We start from the raw sequence: 24,424 nt of genomic DNA, 5'->3' as shown, positions 1-24,424 counted from the left end.
GCACTTGGGCAATCCTCTGCTGTTTTGCAAGATGCATCAGCAGATACTGAGACTGGAAGTGGAGCAGCTGGGACTCATCCCATATGGGATGCCTGTGTTACTGGAAGAGCATTAGCCTGCTATGATACAATGAGAACCCCTGGGTGCGTCCATTTTCACCTCCCTTGGTTATTTTAGCTATGGTGAAACTGTTAACCTTTGCTTCACTTCTAGGACAAATGTTCTCATGATTTGTCTGTCTCTTAAATACAAATTCTTTGCCTTCTCACCTATTTTTGAGTCTTTCCCATAGAAAACAGTTTTCTGTTGGAAAGTTCAAACTATACTTAAAAACATGGTTTAACTCACAACTGCCACTTATTTCATTTTCTCATTATTCATAGGACTATCAACCCAGTTAGAAATCTACAAGCCATTCTGTTCTACTCCACTAGTTCAATACCCTTCCATACATTACTTTTTCAAGTCCTGGATGGTATTACCTAAATTATCTTTCAAATATATATTTTTCTCCCTATTCCTTTTCTATGGTTCTCACTTGCCATTCTTGTTTATGATCTTCTCTGCAAACGTAGCAATTCTTCTTTTTTAAATTTTCCAATTTATTCATTTTTATGGGAAAGGCAGATTTACAAAAGGAGAGGCAGAGAAAAAGATCTTCCATTAATTGGTTCATTTTCCAAATACCTGCAATGGCCAGAAACAAGCCAATCTGAAGCCAGGTGCCAGGAGCTTCCTCTGGGTCTCCCTTATGGGTACAGGTTCCCAAAACTTTGGGTCATCCTCTATTGCTTTCCCAGACCACAGTCAGGGAGTTGGATGGTAAGTGGAGCAGCTGTGATACGAACTAGCACCCACATGGGATCTGGGCGCATACTAGGCAAGGAGGACTTTAGCCAGTAGGATACCATGCCAGACCACTCCCACCCCCCAAAAACATATATTTTTTTTAAATTGGAAAGTCTGACATACACAGAGGAGGAGAGACAAAGAGGAAGATCCATCTGTTGAATCACTTCTCAAGCACCGCAACAGCCAGAGCTGCGCCAACCTGAAGTCAGGAGCCTGGAGCCTCTTACAGGTCTCCCACATGAGTGGCAAGGTCCCAGGGCCCTAGGCTGTCCTTAACTGGCTTCCCAGGCCACAAGCAGGGAGCTGTATGGGAAACGGGGCTGCTGGGATTAGAACCGGCGCCCATATGAGATCCTGGCGCATGCAAGGCCAGAACCCTAGCTGCTAGGTTACTGCCGTGCTGTTCCTCCAAGTAATGTTTCTTTCTTTTTTTTTTTTTAAAGATTTATTTATTTTTATTGGAAAGGCAGATACAGAGAGAGGAGGAGAGACAGAGAAGAAGATCCTGTGTCCACTGGTTCATTCTCCAAGCAGCTGCAACGGCTGGAGCTGAGTCAATCCCAGGAGCCAGGAGCCTCTTCCAGGTCTCCTACATGGGTGCGGGGTCTCAAGGCTTTAGGCCGTCCTTGATTGCTTTCCCAGGCCACAAGCAGGGAGCTGGATGGAAAGCGGAGCCACTGGGACCAGAACTGGTGCCCATATGGAATCTCCGCATGTTCAAGGCGAGGACTTTAACCACTACGCTATCACGCCGGGCCTACCAAGTGGTGTTTCTTAAGTATCAATCTTCTAAGGCACAAATATTATAGAATTAGTTATTACAAACAACAAAATTATTCCTCAACTTTCAATGTCACAAGCAGTATTTCTCAACAGTATACCATTAGTACTTCAACTAAGATAATTTTTTTAAAATTATTTATTATTTAACTTCATTAATTACATTGTATTATGTGACACAGTTACATAGATACTTGGGTTCTCCCACCCCTCCCCAAACCCTCCCACCATGGTGGATTCCTCCACCTTGTTGCATAACCACAGCTCAAGTTCAGTTTAGATTCCCCCATTGCAAGCGTATACCAAACATAGAGTCCAGCATCTTATTGTCCAGTCAAGTTCAACGGCTTCTTAGGTATACCCTCTCTGGTCTGAAGACAGAGCCGGCAGAGTATCATCCCAGTCAATTGAAAGATAATTTTTTAGTTTTACGTATCTTTTTAGCATTTCAGGATTCTCAGAAGCATTCCATACATATTGGGACATTCAAACTGGTCTCTGCACATATAATCACTACCACTTGGTATTTAGACTATCGTAGATTAAGGAAACCTGAGTAAATTTTATGCTTCATATCTTAACACTTTCATCATTACTTTCAAAAGTTACTTGTTGCCTGCCCCTCTGTTAGGGTAAAACTTTTCCTCCCGTGAATATAGTATGCACCTATCCTCTCACACTACGTGCTCTCCCCACCTGAGATGCCTTTCCCTTTCTTTGTGTGAACTCCTGCGAAATTCAAAACTTGGCTCCCACAATAGTTACTCAAGCAAAGTTTCTCATACTTTTTAGAGTTGGGGGCCTCTTCTCTGGATGTTACAGCACTCTGAAAAACATCTTATATATTTCCTTTACATTACTGTATGTCTTTCTCTGATACAGAGATAGCAAATAATTTAGGATCAGAAATCGTATAACATTTGTAACATCGATGGCACCATGTATGACACATGGTACATGCTAAGTAAATGCTCAACAGTTGGAAAAGATGAATTAGATCATAAGGACATTGTATAAGGTGGTTATCTCAGAACTTAGCCATTGTGCTTAAAATTTTATTTTTCAGGTACAGTTGTACACATTTATCCCCCCAGATGATGACCTTTAATTACTCTGAACAAAAGATTAAAAAAATTATTAATAGTAGAAAGGCTTTTTCTGAACCTTGAGTTAGATTGCACCTGAAAAGTGGAAAATAAACAATTTCTCATAAAATCTCCATCCTTTCTGTTAGTACCATTGAATATTCTTACGCTGCACTTTTTATCTTTCAGTTTCTATTATTGGAAGGCCCTTTTTGATTTTTGTGGTTTTCCCTTCTGTGTTGATACTAAATGCAAAGCAGAAATTTAGGTTGATATTGACACTGAATATAGTAAATCCTAAGTAGAAGTAAGGGTTATTTTGAAGTAAGACTGTAAGAAGTTTCAGTGAGATTATACGATGTTCATGCTATCTTCTATGTATCTGTACCTACTGACATTTTCTGTTTGTTTTGTTTCAAAGTATGTGAAATAACTACTACTTTGGGAAGCTAATACTGTGAGAAATTCTTAAATATGGCACCTCTTAGCCCATGAAAGTGTTGGTGAGATATTTTGTGCACTACCTTTTTTTGTGGAGAGAATGTCTCAAAATGGTTAGTCACCTCCAAAAAAAAAGATAAAACTACTCATACAATATCTGGGCAAAACACAGTGTTTTAGAATTAGTGACTCAAATAAGCATCTGAAAAAATCGTTGGGCCAAAGGTTATCAATGCAGCAAGGAGGATTAAAAACTTTGCATTTAAGCAAGTTCAAAACCACATTTTAAGCAAATAAAAGTTTTTATTTGTCCTGGTACATTATAGTGAGGTATGCATTTTCCTTTATTTCTTATGGTAAACAATACCTATCAATCATCTCAATCAAGGGACTGAACAGCTTAGTGATTCTTTCCCTAAAATCACACACAAAGTAAAAATTGTCACATTATGCAAAATAAATTCATACATGAACATACTGTAGGCCAATGATATCTTAACTCTAACAAATCAAAATATTTTTGGCATACTTAAAATGCTTTAAATTATTCTATAGCTCAAGAATAAAAACATACATAGCGAAATTAAGGTACTTTAGAATAAATGTAAACCTTATAAATTTAATTTTTTACCTGGGATTGTTTTTTAATGTGTTTACTAAAAATTCATGTAGATCTATGCCAGTTGAATCAGTGTACTCTTGGCTGGAATCTAAAAAACAGTAAGACAAACCCCAGTAGAATGTCGTTTGCAAACAAATTCCTCTCCCTTTTGTACATTTATTTCAACAAAATGAGATGCCCCACATTGAATAAAAGCTGACAAAATAGGAAACGGGTATTTATAATGAACTCAGATGCCCACAAATACTCTATTTTCAAATAATACACATGACACAGGTTTTCGTAACACAACAGGGGTTATGTAACGCACACTCACATTTTTAGAAAAATTAATCTTTTATATAAGTTGATTTAATTTACTGCGAATTATTTAAGTATTCCTATACATTCTCATTACATTCTTATGCTCAAAAACACATACGGATATAGAGAACTGCTACAGCATTTTGTTTAATACTACATCATCCCTCCAGTTTTTGTCATTTCTAATCCAGATAGGTCATAGGTAATTACTTCAGGGTTAAAGGATACTTTACTAACAGCAAAACTGTAATTCTGTTTAAAAAATACAAAAATGAATGACAAACCTCTTGATAACATTTTTCTGGGCAACTTATCACTGGCTTTTTCTTTCTCTGCTTCATCTTTTGAGGGCTTTTCCTCTTTTTCAAATGATTGTGTTAACTGGATCTGAATTTTCTCCTGTGGGTAAAAAAAAAAATCAGTTATTTGATGAAAGCATAAAGCAATTCATTTAATACCACCCATTTAACTTTTTAGTAATGCAGAATTGTATGGAGGAAAAAAAGGAACAGCACATTTTCCAGTTAGTGTTAACAACAACAACAAAAAAAAGGAAATAAATGTTTTCAGTTGAATGTAGTAAATGAAACAACCTCAAAATTACTTTACGGAAAAGAAATGTGTTCTATTATACTTCAATGACAAATATTTATAAAACCACTGGAGGATCAGTTATTAACATATTTTTGCAATAGAGATGTGAAACAAAAGTATAATTATCCTCAATCATGACAACAAGAAAAGTGTCAAATCAATAATAAAAAAATAAGTTTTGAGTATTATTAAATTACTATATAATTCTTTCATTCCCTGGGTACATAACAATTTAAGAACAAAACTTTCCCCAACCAGAGACACATACTTTTGATCATTTCCTATTTGAGATTTACATGTCACTGCTTCTCCTTCAATCACCAAGGTCGGTTAGGAAGATTTCAAGCAAGACTGTATTTATTTCAGTTAATATTTAATTGTAATGTAGCCACAAACTATAAGATTGAGAAGTAATCTAATATTATATTTATATGCAATATCATTCCACGCAATTTCAAAATCCAAAGGGCTACCTCAAAGTGGTACACAGTCCAAAAAGGGAAAAGTCACACAGAGCTCCTTTTATTTAGCAGTTACAAAGAAGGCTAGAATAAATTCCTGACCATTTCTGGAAGATGAAAGTAGAGGCTATTTCTAGACTAAATTATACTGCCTTTAAAATGGTTTATTTGGGCCCGGCGGTGTGGCCCAGCGGCTAAAGTCCTCGCCTTGAAAGCCCCGGGATCCCATATGGGCGCCGGTTCTAGTTCCAGCAGCTCCACTTCCCATCCAGCTCCCTGCTTGTGGCCTGGGAAAGCAGTTGAGGATGGCCCAATGCATTGGGAACATGCACCCATGTGGGAGACCTAGAAGAGGTTCCAGGTTCCCAGCATCGGATTGGCGTGCACCGGCCCATTGTGGCTCACTTGGGGAGTGAATCATCGGACAGAAGATCTTCCTCTCTGTCTCTCCTCCTCTCTGTATATCCGGCTTTCCAATTATAATAAATCTTTATTAAAAAAAATGGTTTATTTATTTATATTCATTCTTTGAACTCCAGGTTCAGTACCCAGATGCCCGAGTAGCTGAGACAGAGGTCAGAGCCAGGAACTGCTTCTGAGTCTGACATGTTAGTGGCAGGCCCCCAAGTACTTTCATCTTTTATCACTGACTCCCAGGTGTGCTCATGTGGGGAACTAAATCATAAGTTCAGAGTAGCTGATACACAATCCACGCACTTGGATGCGATGCACAGGGATCCCAAGAGGCAGCTTACTGACTCTACACTGTTGCTTTATTGTGAGAAAGCAAGGGCAGACGTCAGTATCAATGAGAATGCAAATTTCAGGATTCCAAACTTGCTAGCAGCAGAACTGCTTTTTTATTATTATATTTTATATGTTATACTATTATATTTTTATATATTATATTATTTCCTTATTCCCATATTTCTTTTCAAAATAATCTTTGGCAAATTTTCAAACACATTTTAACCCCACTAGACTTACTGCTTATGTTTTAATTTTAAAAAATTCTTCCCACTTGATCTCAATTCAAAATTACGCCCAGAATACAGGGCACATATTACACATGGGTCATTTTCACTTCATGTCCTCTCTATTTTGTTTACGAAAGATTGCCAAGACCATTATATTTATCTATCAGCATGTTTTCTTTGATACTTTTTCTAACCCATTTCCATTATCTTTCCACAAGCATAAATGATATTCAGAAATGAATCCCAGAACTATTTCTCAAGCAGATTATTTAGAAGCTGTCTTGATTTGAAATGTCCATCAAGGGTAAATCCAGACATTGAAGGTTGGGAAAAAAGATTTCACATTATCTTCTTTTAGACTTTCTCAAAGTCACTTCCAGGAGCTAGCAGATTTCATTTCTATGTTTCCCCACAAAAGTCACACAATTGATTATAGATTATTTTATCAAGATGAACTAGAAGTCAACAGGTTAAATGTAGCGAAGTCCTGTCTTGAGTTGTGAATAAACAGGGCACATTTTAAACACTGCAGTCCTTACACATGAGACTTACGACTATAAATAACTGGAATGACAGCAACAACTCTACAGGAGGCCTTAATTCCTTAACTCTTCCTTCTGTCATTGACATCTATTATTGAGGTCACTTCCCTTTCATAATCTCTCATCAGACACAAGTGACATCTCTGTTTTAATTGCCTCTCAGCCTTCTGATTCAAGCAAATTAGTTTAAAGTGCCTGCTGCCAAGGATTAGGCACTAGCACACTTCAGAAGATTAATTTACGTTCCATATCGCATTCAGGTGAACTTTAGTTACCCAAGGTTAGTCAAAACACTTTCTACTAAAAAAAATCTTTCATTCAGAGGGTCATTATCGAAAAAATGACTGCAACCAACGAAATGTGAGAAAAAATATACTAGGCAGATGAACTTAATTCTAACATAACCAGCTTATACTTTATCCTTATAATCTCACTCATCTTTTGGAACTATAAATAGAAAAATTGCATGATAATGTTAGAGATTTATTCCTAATGCTATTTTTTTCCCAAATAAATTTTCGTTACCCAAATTCACACATATGATAAAAAGTTCCCCAACATTTCTCAAATAAGGTTAGAGGCAATGACACACCTCAAAGAGCATGTTAGTTTTTCTCAGTACAGTGTGCTTACAAAAGCCTGAATCTTGTCATTGCTTCAACCTCCTCTATCACCAACATAAAGATGAAGTAACATTCTAGTCAAAACAATGAAGACATGACTTCTCAAAGCAACCCTATACTACACAAAACTCCAGATAGCAAAGATGTGTTCTTCAGTCTGATTTGTATGAAACAACTCCTAAACCTATTATTTATAAAACAACTTCACTGATTTTGTAAGGAGTCTATCACATCTTTCTAGCTTTATCAACAACCATGTAAAAGTCAAAATTTTATATTTGGATATGCTCTCCAGGCAATAGCATTTAGTAAAATATTGTATACCATATTTCTGCCTTTTTTACTAGAAACTATGTTGTTTTGTTGATAAATTTTATGCATTCTACAAAACAAACACATCCAGCTACATACTATAATGTACATGCTCCATTTAAAAAAGTTAAATGAAAGAAACTTATATTCTTGACACAGAAATGCCAGACTTTAAAGTACTTTTCCTCACTGTGTGCAAATAAAGAAGTGTAGTAATATATCACAAATGTCTATTACTTTTGAAGTATCATCTAGATCACAGGAAGAAGTTTTTGCTTGAGTCACCTAATCTGTTGGCACTTATCTTAAGAAAAAAATGTACAAAATGTCACTGAGTTCTTAAACAACCATAAAGTTATGTCTATTCTTTGGAAACTTCTGGAATACAGGATGATTTGAAGGGTCAAATTCTTATAAACTAGAAAAAACGCTAGTAGACAAAGTTATTAAATTTAAAAACATTGCTGGGGTCTTTCTTCTGGTGGAGCCCTCTCCTGTCATGATATAGGAGTCCTCTCAAACAAATATCGCTAAAAACAAAAAACACTGAAAACGGGCTGAAAACAGTCATCCATAATTATCCAAATATAATTTGAGATTAATATCAATCCACAGCTGAGACTAACAGTATAATCACAGCATTAAGAAGAATGCAACAAATGAGTTTGCTTGACTCTCACTGTCCTATATTAAATAATACACAGAAGAAATATTAGAAAACCATTTAAAAAACCATTACAAGTAAGAGTTAAATTAAAACTTGCTTCAACATGTTTTTAGGTTAACATGCTATGCAGAAGTCTGGGGCAGTCTCTTTACACAGAATCAGTTTTATAAATTTCTGAAAGCTAAAATAAGAACAAATTTTATCACAGTTATATTCAATGGAGACATCACTTTAATATTTCATAACTTTTCAGGAGCAACTTGTAGCTCCCTTAAGTCACATTCCCAGTTAATCACAGGATCCTAAAATTTTTTCCAGAAGAGGAATCATTACTCTCAGCCTTTGCCTGATGAAAGATTTTTCCATCTTTTCATTTTTATCTTGAGTGGCAAGAATTATTACCAAGTCAGCTCCACGCAATAAAAACAAAACAAATAAACCTAACACATATACACACACAATTTTTATTCAACCATATGAAATAAGATTTTCCAGTTGCATCATGTCTTCAAAGAATAATTGTTGTGTTTTGATTTTTTTTACCTGGTTTTCCTGTGATATCTCTGCTGCAGGTGGTGGTGGAGATTCTTCACACACTGCAAGGCTCCGAACTAGTTTTAACTTTGAGCTTGACTGAAGAGAAGTATTTAAAGTTAACACTACATTTCACAAATCTAGGGCATTTCCAAAAGCTCCCTAGAGAGAGGTGAAGTTTCCTTATAGCTCTGTCACATACAGAAGTAGATGAAATGTGCAAGTAAAATATAACATTAAACGCCACTAAAGCCCTTTGTTAACAGAAAAAAAAACCTGCAGTTTAAAAATTACAGCAATAGCAAGAATGGAAATAATTCTAACTTCAAAACCCCAAAAATGGTGAGAGCGATTTTCTCTATAAAGAGCCATCAAAGATTAAAAAAAGCAATGCAGAAAAGCAACTAGGCAAGACAAAAATTCCAAATAAAAGAAAATAAGCTTTCTGCCCCAAACAAAATATGAAAAAACTAAACTGAATGTAGTGCTATATGAAAACAGGGATTCATCAAGCATGAAGGGAGGCCCTTGGCATGCCAGCACACCAAAATGTTTACTATACCTTAGACCTTTTTCCTGTCTGTCCAAATGACTGCAATGGTCGCTGAATACACAATAAGAAAGATTTGTATTAAATTTCACATTACAACAGAAATGTTACTTTCACAAATCTAAACCACAGAAAAACTAATTGTGCAGAAAGTAGGAAAAAGAGGAAATCAATTTTGATTTCAGCGACTGTTGATTCCTCTCAGAAGTACACTTGTAAAAGATTCTTGAAACTCCTATGGGCTGCTATTTTTCTTTGATTCAGCAAACAGTTACAGTTTGTTACCTGAGATTCGCTGAATTGATAAGGTGGTCTCTTAGTAGCAAAATAAAATATCCTCAAGTATTATATAACATATTACACTTTACTGAAGGCTGGGTTGGGGGGCATGGGGATTACTCACACACACCAGACAGTTCTGCAGTTGTAAACAGCTGAGCTCAAAAAGTTCCAAACTTACTCAAGACTGAGCTGTTTTAGCACTTTATGAACTGTATTAGTTTATTAGTTACAGAATCCTATTTGCCAGATCTAGCTTAAGGTAATAAAGCAGAGAAGGAACAGGTCAGACTTCGCACGTGGATGTTCAGAATGACTGATAGATCATCAACCATATGGCGGTAGAACCTGCTGGAGAGTATGTAGCTCCAGTTTATGACACTTTGGTTTGGGAAACCAGCAGAAGCATCTGTGAGTCAGAGCCAGGCAAGTTTTAAAACACTCTCTTTCATCCAATCCTTCCAATGTTAACGTCCATAATCAACCCCAAATAGTCAAGGGTTCAGGTATTTATCATTTATATTCATAAACACTAGGGAGCCAGTTTGGTACTAAACTTAAAAACAGATTCAAAGTCCTTAATACCTAGGCTAGTAGGCTTCACATATTGAAAAATAATAAAAAAGGGAAGCAAATAAAAGTCCTCATTTAATTCCAATATAGAAAAAAGCCTTTCTTGTCACATCTAGAGAAACAAGCCTATAGTACTTATGTTCTACCCAAAGTTTGTCTAAGATTAAGAAGCCGTGTATTCCTGCATATAAACTCCTGGAATTGGGATTCTGGATTCCACAAACTACAAGTGAACAATAACATCAAGAACAAAATCAGGAAGATAAATAAAGTGGCTCTCTCTTTTAGCCAGAAAACGAAACTAAATCAAACCAAACCAAACTGGTAGGGGTATGTGCTGTGGAAACAGATACGACACTGCTGCCTGGGCGGGCTGCTGAATATTGTCTTCAGTTTTCACTTACTTTATTTTTAAATTTGTTCAAGAGTATTTCTAATTGTACATCCAAAATGGTAGACAAAAGGGGTCAGCATTATATCACACCAAGTTACACTGCCTCCTGCAGGGCTGGCATCTCGGATGAGGGCTGTTTTGAGTTCTGACTGCTCTACTTCTGATCCCAGCTTCCTGTTAATGCACCTGGAAAAGCAGAGGAACATGGCCCAAGTGCTTGAACAGTGGCCGCCCTATGGGAGACCCAAAGAGGTTCTCGCTCTTGTTTTCAGAATGGTCTAGTCATTTGGGGAATGAACCAGTGGATGGATGATTACCTGTCCCTACTTCTCTCTCTGCTTTTCAAACAAATAAACGAACAAAAAGTAAATAGAAGAAAGAGAAGTTATATTACCAGAGTCAGGACTTACACAACAACAATAAGAAGCAACAAATACTAGCACATGAGTAAATGGTATCAGAGGATGAAAAACAATTTGTCACTGCTTTCTTTCCTTTGCTTTAATCCTGAATAATTCTTAAGTACCAAGGGTACAAAACCTATTAGAAGCATCTAAAATAAAAAGTAAATAAGGGGCCCGGTGGCGTGGCCTAGTGGCTAAAGTCCTCGCCTTGAAAGCCCTGGGATCCCATATGGGCGCAGGTTCTAATCCCGGCAGCTCCACTTCCCATCCAGCTCCCTGCTTGTGGCCTGGGAAAGCAGTTGAGGATGGCCCAAAGCTTTGGGACCCTGCACCCGTGTGGGAGACCCGGAGGAGGTTCCAGGTTCCTGGCTTTGGATCGGCGCGCATTGGCCCTTGCGGCTCACTTGGGGAGTGAATCATCGGACAGAAGATCTTCCTCTCTGTCTCTCCTCCTCTGTGTATATCTGGCTGTAATAAAGTGAATAAATCTTAAAAAAAAAGTAAATAAATACTATATTCATAAACACAGAACTTAAGTTACTGGCTTTGTTTTTGACTGTATGAACTTGGCTAAATTACTTTTTTTTCCTCTTTTTGTTTTTTTTTTAAATCTGAAAGACAGATGAGATCCATCTTCCTTTCACTGGCTCACTCCCCAAATGCCTCCAATACGCAGGACTGACCTAGGTTGAAACCAGGAGCCCAGAACTCAATTGGGCCTCCCATCTGGCTAGTAGGGAGAGCTCTCAGGGTATGCTTCAGCAGGAAGCTGGATCAGAAGTACAGGAGCCAGCACTTGATCAGGCACTTACTGGGGGGGTTGGGGGAGGGTTCAGGTGTCCCAAGTAGAAACTTACCAGGACCCCCACCTGCCCACTCAAGTTTACTGTCATCTATATAAAAATTCATGCTGTTTTAACTGAATTCTTGCCATACACCAGACAATATGCCAGGCGCCAGGGCTTTGAAGAAGAATAAGACGCAATTCTTGGTGGCAAGGATCTCACAGTCCATAATTAGAGTTATTACTAAATAGCCAAACAGAAGCCAGGATCTTCACAATCTTAATCAAGTGTATTTTATACGACACTAAACAAATTACTTTATTCCACAACAAAGTGATTTCTGTAGCAAGAACTTCAAGTTAAATGAAGTTAAAAACTCAGTGTTAAATGAAATCAGATTAAGACAATTTTTCTTTCCTCACAAAAAGCTCAAGTAAATTAAAACTGACATAGTTAATTTGTATGTCCACAACTTTCTAACCAGTTTATAGGGGTGATGTACAGCATCTCCATGTTACAGATTTTTAGAAGCTAACACCTGATAGTTAAGTAACTTATCCTGAATCTTCTGAATAATAAGTACAGGCACAGTATGGGTTTTCTGACATCTAGGTTCCTAACTTTTAATAATTTATTAACAGTTTGTGGTGCTTCAGGTTACAAAACTTTTTGATTGAACACATCTTTGAATCTTTTCCAGGACCCTGCGATTAGCTCTGTCTACTTAATAAAACAACAGTTCCAGGTATGGCTAGGAATGAATTTTATAGATTTAATGAAGACACAATTCAGTTCATTTTGGGACACAGACTTAAAATTCATGTGTGTGTCATCAAATTCAGTACTCCCTTAAAAGCTGAGGATTTTCTCCAGTAGGGAGTAAGAGTGAGAAAGAGTTAAACTGTGAGAAGGATTCAACATACCACTGTTGGTTTTGCAGATGGAATGATCGCATGAAGTGCACAGGCAGCATCTAGACGATGAGAGGCTGATGTATTCAGCCAAAACCCACCACTGCAACGAACTACGCTAATAATGGGACGAAATCTTGAAGAAAACACTTCCCAGGAAAGGGACCAGTGTGGCTGTCAGATTTCAACCGTGAAAAACCCCAAGCAGATAATCCAGCTGAGCCTGGTAAGCTGAAAAATGTGTATTGCTTCAGGCCTCTGGGTTCCTGGTGACTTGTTATGCAGCAATAGAACACCAATGCATTACTACATAAGCTCAACTACTGCATTTTCAATAAAATGACTTATTTCATTTCAATTTGAATAGCTGAGAACCAAAATTACATAACAGATACTAGAAAATCTGCCATACACACATGCACACACAACAAAGCAGACAAAACAAATTTTATTTATTAAACAACCTTTATTTAAGCTTTTTGTTATGAATTTGACAGCCAGTTTTGGCTTTAAATAGTAATTCTGTTTTGAAAAAAATTTATTATTTAGAGCACACATCTCCCGCAGCATTAGAAATCGATCATGGCAAAAAACTAGCAGCTTATTTAGCTAGTCAACAGTGATGCTAATTAAATTAGAATTCAGAAAATTTAGAGGGTCTTGAATGTGTAATTTACATTGTTTCATCCTGAAGTACAAGACAGGAACTGGGTCAACAAAAGAGGTACAGAATATGATGTACCTTTAATAATTACTTTGAAATTGTTAGAGCTATCAACTATTAGAGTTTAAAGAAAAAGAACAATATCTTTTGTGGATTAACCTGCAGGTTAGCACAGAAAAAAACTCCAATTAAACACAACTCAATCATGAAAGCATTTGACTAATTTCGAAAAAGCAAATTTTCATTTGTCATCAATAATTACTATAAACAAACTAAACTGTAATGGTTGAAACTATTCAACTAATACTCAAAATACCTTCCAGGGTTTACTTAATCTCAGTGGTGTTCTAGAAAATAGTAAAGATTAATGGTAATTATGTAAGAGAATACAATGACTTAAAATATTCAATTAGCTAAAGGACAGGAAAAACAAAAATAAATGCCAGGGTGAAAATTTATACTGGAGTAACAGAAGACAACTATATGTGTGCTGCAATGGGAGAAACCAATTTTTAGAAATAGCAAAATCGAACCTGATCACTGGTTTATTTTCATCATTTAACAGTTTGGGCTATAAAGCACAGGGTTAAATATCCCAAGGCTGAGTGTCAAATCCTAAGGAAAAGTTATGGAGAATGTCATGGACTGATTTACAGTAACCCTTACCACTAAGTGAAGATAAAGAATGTTCTTATTCTATTGTCGTTATAGACAAAAATTATCTAAGGAAGTAAGATTACTCTGGAATAACATTTCCACATATTCAAAATGTAGTGAACATCGTTATACATGTCACAATAAGGCACTTTGAAAGGCAAGTATACTTAGAAGTGCTTTTACCTGCATTAACTAAAATTTGAGAGAAATATCAAATCCTACAATTAATTTTTAAAAGTATATAAAAGGGGATAGGCATGGTGGCTTATCAAGCTAATTCTCCACCTGCAGTGCAGGCATCCTATATTGGAACTAGTTAAATGCCTAGCTGCTTCATTTCTCATCTAGCTCCAGACATTGCAGTCATATGAAAAGAGAATCAGGAGAGAGAAGATCTCTGTTTCTCCTTCTCTCTCTATAAATCTGCCCCTCAGATAAAAATATATCTTTAGAAAAAAGACTATGTGACAACAAATGAATTGCAAGCTTCTTAAAACTCACTAGATAGTAACAAAATGCAAAAATACAGCATATTGACATGGAACTTATGAACCATCGGCACAAGAGTTTTGGGGAGCTTGTTAGGAATAAGTTTCATATTTTGTTACTACAGAAAAATTATTTTGCATGATTATCAGAAAAAAAATCTGAGAGACCATATAATTTTGCTTCTACTATTAAATAATTAACAACCATAATTATAATGATAATTAACAACATCCAACATTTGTGAGGTTCTAAGTGTGCACTAGTATATAGGAAGTTTTCCATCCACTTTGTTTCTTTTGCTAATAAGAAAATAGCTACATTTATGACTTAAACAATTTTATAAATATTTTTATATTTCAGCAATGAAAATTTTTTTGTCCATTGTCCTCATTATTGGAGAAGAGTGGCCTTGTACCCTGGTATTCTGAACCTTAAAGAACATCACTGCTGTTTTTTCTGCTATCCCAACTATAAACAACCCTCACCTACCAAAAAAAATTGGATTTCACTTGAAAGATACAAAATGTTAAGATTCTCATCTTAATTATTTGCAGACGTCATACTACAAAACAGAATATATCAAACACCAATTTTAATAAAACACATGGATAGTTAACAAAAATAAGTTCTTTCATTTCCTCCATAAGAATTCGCAATACAGTTTGGTCTAGCTATCTAATCATTAATGCATACTTAAGGGTAGATAGGGAAGATATTGTATGAATTGTTCCAAAATATGCTTGGGATTGTTAGAACATACACATATGCACAAACACTCCTGTAAAAAGCATGTGTCAAGTTTAAATATATAACTGCATAAAGATGGGAAAGTTCGGATTTTAATACAAAAACGGAACACAGGGATCTTAATTTTACATTACAAATGGGTATTTTTTAAAAAAATATTGTTGGTTACTCAGTGGCGCAATATTTTATCAGGGTGCTATAATTTGTTGTTTATGTTGTTGTTGTGATTGATGTGGCTGTTATGAAATGATGTCAATCCGAAAAACAGTAATATTATTTCAACCCCAAACAGCCTGTATCTCATGCAATAAGATATTGTGAAGTAACCAATGAACCAACAATCAATATGAGTCAGATTGCTTATGATCTACATCAAAGAATTGTAAAACCTAATATACTTGTAAGGCCCTATGATACTTGGAAATGGGGAGGGAGAGCAAAGAAATCTTACATCACCCTAGAAGGTGTGAGGAAGACAGGAAGTATAACCTATCAGGATTATAACTGGTAACTCATAGACAACAGACTCGAATCAGCATTAGACAATAGCAAAACTATAAAGGCATACAGGGGGAATCAGGAGCAACCCTAACAACCTCTTAACAGGAGGTCATACGCATAGAGCAGGGGGGATCCCAGAGTGGAGCAGGCGAACAGGAGGCTTGTATTCCAACATTGAAGACTCCCAGATCCTCCCAAAGAACTATCAGTATGAGCACCAAGGACTACATTCCAACTGCCAAAGAGACCACGGAGAATTGGAGTGCCTTTGGAGGCCAAGAACTCTGAGGTCACCCAACCGCATTTGGATCTACCACATGGGATGGAAGAAGCCCAAATCCTGCCTTGCAGGATCCAAGGTCATCAGAACTACAACCAGGAGCACTGAGTGGTCTGCAGAAACGGAACAGTAAACTTCCTTCAGGACTAGGGAGGGGAGCTCTCTCTGGCCCTTGCCTGCTCCCAACTTTGGGTCCCCACCCTCTCTTGTAATGACCATCAGGATTGCTCCAGAAAGCCTTCAAAACAAACAAACAAAACTAGAATAGATAGACAGAGAACAACAAGGAAGCCTTAGAAACAGACAGGAAACGGTCAATGGGAATATACTTATACCTCACTGGGTGGGACACAAAGATTAGTTACTCCTCACTGGGGTATGGAAGATTTCTCTGCACACCCCTCCTAAACATGCTCACCTAAACTGTTGACATATGTCCTGTTAGAATTATAGAGTTAGACTACCCGAAAAATAGCCAGGTTCAGCAAAATCATGCTTCAACCGTATAAACTGCTAAATACTAAAATTAAAATAGACACGAGACAGCTGAATAATAATCTATAGCTATTTTAAGGTGTACAGAACACGGTTGAATATAAACCAAAATTGAAATGTCTACGAAGAAGCCACAGGTTGTGGTTGAGAACCTGTACTTTCCTATTAACATACTGGTTACTCAATACCATGTCAATTAATGCCATAATGTTGTAAATTGTTGTAAATATTATGTTGGGGCTTTTAATTGATCGGGATGATACTCTGCCGGCTCTGCCTTCAGACCAGAGATGGTCTCACCAAGAAACCATTGAACTTACCATGACAATAAGATGCTGGACTTCATGCTTGGTAAATACCTCCAATGAAAGAATCTCAACTGAATTTGAACTATGGTAATGCAACAAGGTGGAGGAATCCACCATGGGGGCGTGTTTGGGGAGGGGCAGGGGGAATCCCAGTGCATATAAAAATGTGTCACATGATGCAATATAATTAATAAAAAAAATAACACCTTTACTTTAAATTCAGTGTAAAAAAATCGATTCTTCCCCTCCCCAAATAAAACACTGCAGGCCACATAAATGGGTAATTCACAGGCGAGCAAATGAAACATTGTTCCTTCGATTTACTCTACATTAAAGACCAGCGACAGAAGTAACCTAATAAAATACATTTTTCTGAGATTTTTTTTTATTTCTGAACTTAGAAATCTGATACCCACTATGCCAATCTTACAAGTATTTTATACCCATAGAAAATCCAAATTAAAGCTCCAGATCCTAAATGGTAGTAAGGTACACACTAAAAACATTATTAAGAAAAATCTGTAGAAATTAGTTGGGACCATATTTAACAATTAAAAGTGACTCCATGCAATTATCTGGGAAAGTTACTGATACTGATGTACACAAACTGAAATCATTTTAACGTTGTAAAAAACTCTTAAGAAAGTAATCTTACAACTTCTATTAAAATTTACAGTACAAAAGGAAGTCTTGAACAAAAAAAAGGTCCAAATTTTACAAAAGTAGAATGAGATAATCTGTAAAAGGGCTTACTATATACTTATGAAAAATGTAAAGCTATAATTTTTCATGAGGCTCTTAAAACCTTAAACTTCCTGAAGACTAGTCTAGGGTAATATTTTGTTGTAAACAGAAGGTAATTACAACTCCTTTTCTGAGATGTGGGATCTAATTTTCTTTCCTTCTGGGCTTGCTTTATTGATTGATAGTCAAAGTGACGCTCTGGGGCTTCCAAGCCTAGGTCATAAGAGCCCTTTCATTTCTGCTTGGATGTCCTGAACACTCTTTTTCTTCCTGTTGCTTTGTTTTCATTTTTATTATTATAAAAAGAACAGACATCATGTATTTCATAAGTTTACCTTCCTAGAAGGAAGTATACTTTTCTTTCTTCCCTCAATACACTTCCTTGCTTTTTAAAAATTTTTGCAAAGAAATAATTTCAATCTGCTCTATAAACACAGGTCTGATTTATCATTAATCATAATTTTCCACAAGTGTAAAGCATAAAAATCAAAGCTCCACAGAAGTATCAACAAAGACTAAAAGCAACAATCATATTACAGCATGCTCCATTTTTTTCTTTTACTTTTTGTGTATTCTCTATTACCACGCTTAATGAATAAGCTAAATATCAAATGCCTTCTCTGATATGCAGTGGTTAATTTAGAGCATTCCTGCTGAGACTTCTCAATTGCCACATGAGAAATGCTGGGTGCCTGGTGCTTGCTGGGGGGGACATGTGCCCTAGACCCAGATGACTCCAGCACTTCAGGTATTTCAGCAACTAATGTCTAGCACCAAATCACTAGATATATGAGGCAAACAATTCTTGAATCCTTTACGCAGGTCAGTCCATCAGTCACTTCAAATGATCAGGACAAGGACCTATTCAGAATATCAATTGTGTTAGCCAAGCCTTGTTTTATTTCATAGCCTACAAATCCTGAGAGAGAAAAACAAAGTTTTACAATTAACCCATCATTTCCAGCTAAGATATAGATGGGGCATCTCCTCTAAGAAATGAGTATGAAAAACACTATTTGAGATTATTCTCACCCAGTCCTAAATCTACCGATTAAATTAATCTCTCCATGCTGGAAACTGGAAAACTTTGTGGTTATGCGACGACATCAGATATGTGAAACACTAGAAGCCACTAAATGGCTGTTCTACCCCTCCAAACTCTGCTGTTTGACTGAGAAATCACCCAAGCAACGTTTTGAGCAAAAGGCCTGAAATTTTAGTCTGTGTTCGAAGAGTTTTTGGGTTAAATTCTGAGTTTTCACAGCCCTTAGGAAGCCAATAAAAAATGTTCTGGCCACATACAAAGAAAAAAAAAAGTAAGCTATAGGGCACAAACAAATCTAGACAGTTTAAAAACCATCTGGGAAACATTTACCAAAAGGGTCAATGTTCCTCTTTTGGAATTCTTAAAAGTTGGTTTTGTATTAAAAGAAACCTAATTATATGTGAATATATAGTATTTGTAGCTACGGAAAAAAATTTGTTTACCTGCAAATCAATACTGTTGTCAATACAACGTTCATTCTTCTCTGCCAAAATCTTCCCATAGGCTTCTGATTTGATATGATTTTCGACTCTGGTTGGATCTTTCATATCTGCCTCCAAATCCTTCATTGTTTCAGTTTCATCTTTTACAGTAACAGTATCAGACATCCTCATTAGCAAAGGTTATTTTAGAATTCTACTGGGAACTTGAAGCCTTAGCAAGAAACAAAATAAATACAATGTAAAACATTTAACATTACATTCAGTTACTATACAATATTGACTGAGTGCTTTCAATATTTCAGAAGTATTGCTGAGTGCACAAAGAGAAAAAAAATCAGCTTACAAGGAACAGATAGACAAATTCAAAGAAAAATAATCACATGTTAGTGACATAAGAGCTATAATAAAGTTAGCAGGTGAGTTTGATGCACATTTTACTCAGGAAAGTTCAAGAAACATTAAAGAATGAGCCAGATGAAGACAGAGTAATGACTGGGTAGAGAATGTCTTACGTATAAAGGATTGTCAGAAAGCTCATGCAAAATATCAATTATTAAAAAACCAAACAAAATTAAACCACAAACTACATGGGCTTCAAAACTGCTTGACATCAATAAGCTAATCTGTTGGTTCTACTTTTGAGGCTCCTCAAATATTTAAATTGCATTAGAATTCTTTTTCTCCAAAGGAATATTATGAGTATTATTCGGTGAGAAAATGTTTTCCTAACAGACCCTCACCTGGATTTGTAAAATTAATTACCCTAACTCTAAATCAAATACTCTATAAAAGACAACTTGTAAATATGGATTAACAATTCTCTTCAACAATATTAAATCAATCATTGAAAACTTTTCTGACTTATACAGCTCAATGACAAATAGCATGGTACTATCACATACTAACATATGGAATCTGTGAGATCAAATAAAATAAGAAGCCAATGCACTTCATATCACTCAATATAAGAAAAATAATAGGAATTTCACATTTCATATCAAACTGGAATGTATCAAAGATTAAGCCTAAATAGTGTTCTAATTTTAGGACAAGTGAAACATGAACCCAAAACAGCAAAACTTGATAGACAAATAACTCCAAAAAGCATCAAGAATTAAAAAGAACAGATGAATATAGGGAAATATAGATACAGGTCAAAGTAGGAATGGTTAAATTAATGAATAGAACTGGCAAAGAATAATGGATTTTCATTATAACATTCTTTTAACTTTATATATTTCTGAAATTTTTCATAATAAAAACTAGTGAAAAAGTATCAGAATTTGTACAGTCCACATCAATTTGGCATATTCAGATTTTCATTCCCTGAACAAATGCTTTTCAGTGAATTATCTACATAGACCTTAGGAATGAACACATCTGAAAAGTTAAGATATTACCTGATGTGTAATATAAATTTGGGATTGTGGTGTTCCACAAAAATAAAATAAAATAATCCAAGGTTCCTTTTCACAGTTGTCAGCCAGGATGTCAATTGTATTGAACCATCTGTAGTCTGGCAGGAGGAGTCCCATGTCCTTGTCACCACTGTAGATTCCTGGACTGAAATGGACTGTCTTGGATCAAATATATCATACCTGTCAGTGGCCTAAAATTAAAACAAAAGACTTAAGTAAGTCAGGCAATATGAACAGAACACTCTGCAGTAATTTAAAATTAAAATCGTTACCTACTATATGTGGTTTTGTTACTGTTTTCATGCTGAGAACCAGAAAACTAACTCTGACATGCAATAGGAATATGAGCCTGAAGAAATCACCTAAGCTTAGAGCTGGTCAGGAAAAGTAGGAGTAACCTACGATGCGGGCAGTTTCATAGGGAGAGAGTATCTATAGGTAACAGAAAAACTTTTTTTTTATTGATTACATTGCATTATGTGACACAGTTTTATAGACACTGGGATTCCCCCCACCCCTCCCCAAACCCCCACCCCCCATGGTGGATTCCTCCACCTTATTGCATTACCACAGTTCAAATTCAGTTGAGATTCGAAAAAAACTTTTTCTATGATCACAACTAGAACCTCTTTAACACCAGGAGTTGCAATTTAATTAGAAATTATGTTTTTTTTATTTTTTGAAAAGAGTTATTTTTTATTGGAAAGTCAGACATACAGAGATAAGGAGAGACAGAGAAGAAGATCTTCCATCTGTTGATTCACTCTCCAAGTGGCTCTAATGGCCAGAGCTGAGTTGATCCGAAGCCAGAAGCCTGGAGCCACTTCTAGGTCTGCCATGCGAGTGCAGGGTTCCAAGGTTTGGGACTGTCATTGACTGCTTTTCCAGGCCACAAGCAGGGAGCTAGATGGGAAGCAGGGCTGCTGGAATTAGAGCCAGCTTCCATATGGGAACCCAGGGTGTGCCAAGCAAGGCCTTTAGCCACTAGGCTACTGTGCCGGGCCCAGAAATCATGTTTTAAAAGTTTTATTTTATGTATTTGCAAAGCACGATGACTGAGACAGGGAGACACAGAGACAAAGATGTCACCGACCTGCTGGTTCACTTCCAAATGGCTACAACAGCCAGGGGTTGGCAGGGCCAAAGCTAGGAATCAGGAATTCCATCTGGTCTCCCATTGAGGGTAACGGCCTAGGCAGTTGGGGTCATCTACTGCAGCTAATGTAGGACTATCAGCAGGGAGCTGGACTGGAAATGCGTGGCCAGCTGACTCCAACACACACTGCGATAAGGGATGCAGTAGTCATCAACAATAGTTGATTACCCTGTGCCACAATGCTGGCAAACTACGGTTTTTAAAGACTTTTTCCCCCACAGTTATACCCAACGAAGTTCGAATGATAATCACAACACAGTGTTACTGACCTCCAAGTGGGAGGAAGAGAAGGGAAGGGAAGAGAGAGACACAAAATAACAACCTGCTTAACATGCTAAAAAAAATGCCGCACTATTAACACGTCTATAAAGTATGCGATGACTTTTCTTTTTCAACATTTATTGATTAGAAATATCTCCAACATTCAGGTTCACAAAAACTGCGTCAACAGCCAAACCTGACCAGGTTGACGCCAGACGCTTCATACAGATCTCCCACAAGAGTGTAGAGACCAAACACCTGGACTGTCCTACCTGTTCTCCCAGTTCATTAAAAAGGAGATGGACTGGAAGCAGAGCACCTACAACTCAAGTTGGTGCCTTTGGGGCATGTTGGCATGGCATGCAATGGCTTACCAAGTTACTTCACAACCCTAGTCTCTAGAATGACCATTTTCAATGTTACCTGAAATACCAATACCAAAATTCTTAGGACATCATATTTTTTTAAAGATTTATTTATTTTATTACAGTCAGATATACAGAGAGGAGGAGAGACAGAGAGGAAGATCTTCCGTCCGATGATTCACTCCCCAAGTGAGCCGCAAGGGCCGGTGCTACGCTGATCTGAAGCTGGGAACCAGGAACCTCTTCTGGGTCTCCCACGTGGGTGCAGGGTCCCAAGGCTTTGGGCCATCCTCGACTGCTTTCCCAGGCCACAAGCAGGGAGCTGGATGGGAAGTGGAGCTGCCAGGATTAGAACCGGCGCCCATATGGGATCCTGGCGTGTTCAGGGTGAGAACTTTAGCCGCTAGGCCCAGGACATCATATTGTTAAAGCCACTAGGCCATGCCGCCGGGCCCTAAACCATATAATATTAAATGAAACAGTCTTTAACAGTCTCTCCTCCTCTCTGTATATCTGACTTTGTAATAAAAAATAAATAAATCTTTAAAAAAATATTACATGGTTTAAGTAACTATTTTACAGCAAATAAACATCTAAAAAGACTATATACAGCTCTCTGATTTTTTTTTTGGTCAAGTGTGCTATCAATAAATAGTGTGATTTGAAGCTGGTAAGAAAGAACTCTATATAATGATGTCTCAGCAGCAAGAAGGTCAACCCCAACACAGTGGTGCACGCGTCACAGAGCAATTCAGAACCCTGATGTATTTTCACACTGATTTTTACTACATTTGACTAAGGGATAATGAAAAGGAAGTATCATAACCAAATGTAAAAGCTTTTAACAATCTGACATCTCAAACTGACCAAGGCACATTACACAGCTAAATCAACTAACAGGAATTCCTGAAGTTTTAACAAAACTAATCGAAACCAAAATAAATAAACAAATAAACTTAAAATAAATAAATAAACTTGAAAACATTGTCCCCTCAGTTTTAGCTTTTGTCCCATAACATCGTGGACACAAGGTGGCAGCACTCAGCAGCAAAATTCTTTGTGCATCCTTAACAAAGCAACATAATTATTTAATAATGGATCCCCCAACTGGATAGTCTGTAAAAACAAGGCTGAAATTCACCTAAGAAACAAATCAGGCAACATGCACAAGGTGAGAAAGAGGGCATAATCTGACGAGCTAAATACCTCCAAAGATTCTTACCAGATCTTAACATGCCAGGATCCTACATGACCTCCAAAATCTCAACTAACATGCAAGTTGCAAGTGTCCAGATGATTTATCCAAACACACACAGTGGATATGTAACCAACATGTGCTAAGATGTCAAATCACTGAACACTACAGGTTTATGAGTAAGAATGACCGGTCAGTGCATGGGAAAGTTGCAATGCCTTAGTAAATAAAGCAAATGAACAAAGCATTAGATCTGATTCTAGCACACCAGAGAGTCAAGTGAACAAGATCAACATTGCATATCGGGTCTCTGCCACAAGGTTTAAAAATCAATTAAATGTAATACACTAAATACATAGTTTTCACTAAGTGAAATGGCTAAGGAACTTACAAAGGAACTTGCCAAAGCAGAAAGTATTTGCAAAACTTACAGCAAAGCTTTAATATTTCTTAATGACAAAAAGAATATAATTAAAGGGACAAATGACATAATGGAAATACTGTCAAACCTAAGGACTGAAATTTTGTACGGGGCGAAAAAAAGAGCTATGGGCAAATTATAAAGTAAATACAAGTAACTACCACCAGAAACTTAATTAGCATAGTTGATCACACCTTTGTATTTTAAAAATCTTTCATAATCCACCTATAGCTTACAACAATTGTGAGCAACATGCCCTATTTTTAACTTAGATTGACTACAGATTAGGAGCCTAAGGCATAAAGAAGTTACGAAATTTGTGTAAGGCCACAAACTGATTGCATGTGAATTTGATCCAGAACTGCCTGACTGCTTGGTATTCCATTATAGGCTGTTCCTAAAACACTGTATTATCACTCACTGACTCCAAGAAGAGTGGCAGTTTGGGCCCAATGCCATGGCTCAATAATCAAACCCTCGCCTTTGAAGCACCGGGATCCCATATGGGTGCTGCTTCAAGTTCCAGTTGCTCCACTTCCCATCTAG

The 24,424-nt window shown here is 36.8% G+C and overlaps 1 protein-coding gene across 11 annotated transcripts in view; it reads right to left on the bottom strand.

Moving 5' to 3' along the window:
• The window catches only part of R3HDM1 (R3H domain containing 1), a 161,544-nt gene that overhangs the window by 72,186 nt on the left and 64,934 nt on the right, over positions 1–24,424 (bottom strand). For 7 of the 11 annotated variants that reach the window (XM_058664428.1, XM_004589364.2, XM_058664431.1 and 4 more), the window contains exons 2-7: positions 20,463–20,671; positions 19,063–19,273; positions 9,356–9,397; positions 8,803–8,892; positions 4,368–4,482; positions 3,790–3,868 (exon numbers count right to left, since the gene is read on the bottom strand). In XM_058664428.1, coding sequence (XP_058520411.1) covers positions 3,790–3,868; positions 4,368–4,482; positions 8,803–8,892; positions 9,356–9,397; positions 19,063–19,233 — 497 coding nt within the window. In that variant the 5' untranslated portion in view covers positions 19,234–19,273; positions 20,463–20,671. Of the gene's footprint in view, positions 1–3,789; positions 3,869–4,367; positions 4,483–8,802; positions 8,893–9,355; positions 9,398–19,062; positions 19,274–20,462; positions 20,672–24,424 lie in introns of those variants that run through there. The other 4 variants (XM_058664433.1, XM_058664436.1, XM_058664429.1 and 1 more) reach the window with 3 other exon arrangements.

This window comes from Ochotona princeps, chromosome 5, assembly GCF_030435755.1.
Source record: "Ochotona princeps isolate mOchPri1 chromosome 5, mOchPri1.hap1, whole genome shotgun sequence".
NCBI lineage: Eukaryota > Metazoa > Chordata > Mammalia > Lagomorpha > Ochotonidae > Ochotona > Ochotona princeps.
Note: the sequence above shows the minus strand (reverse complement) of the source record. Positions and strands in the feature narration are given on the sequence as shown.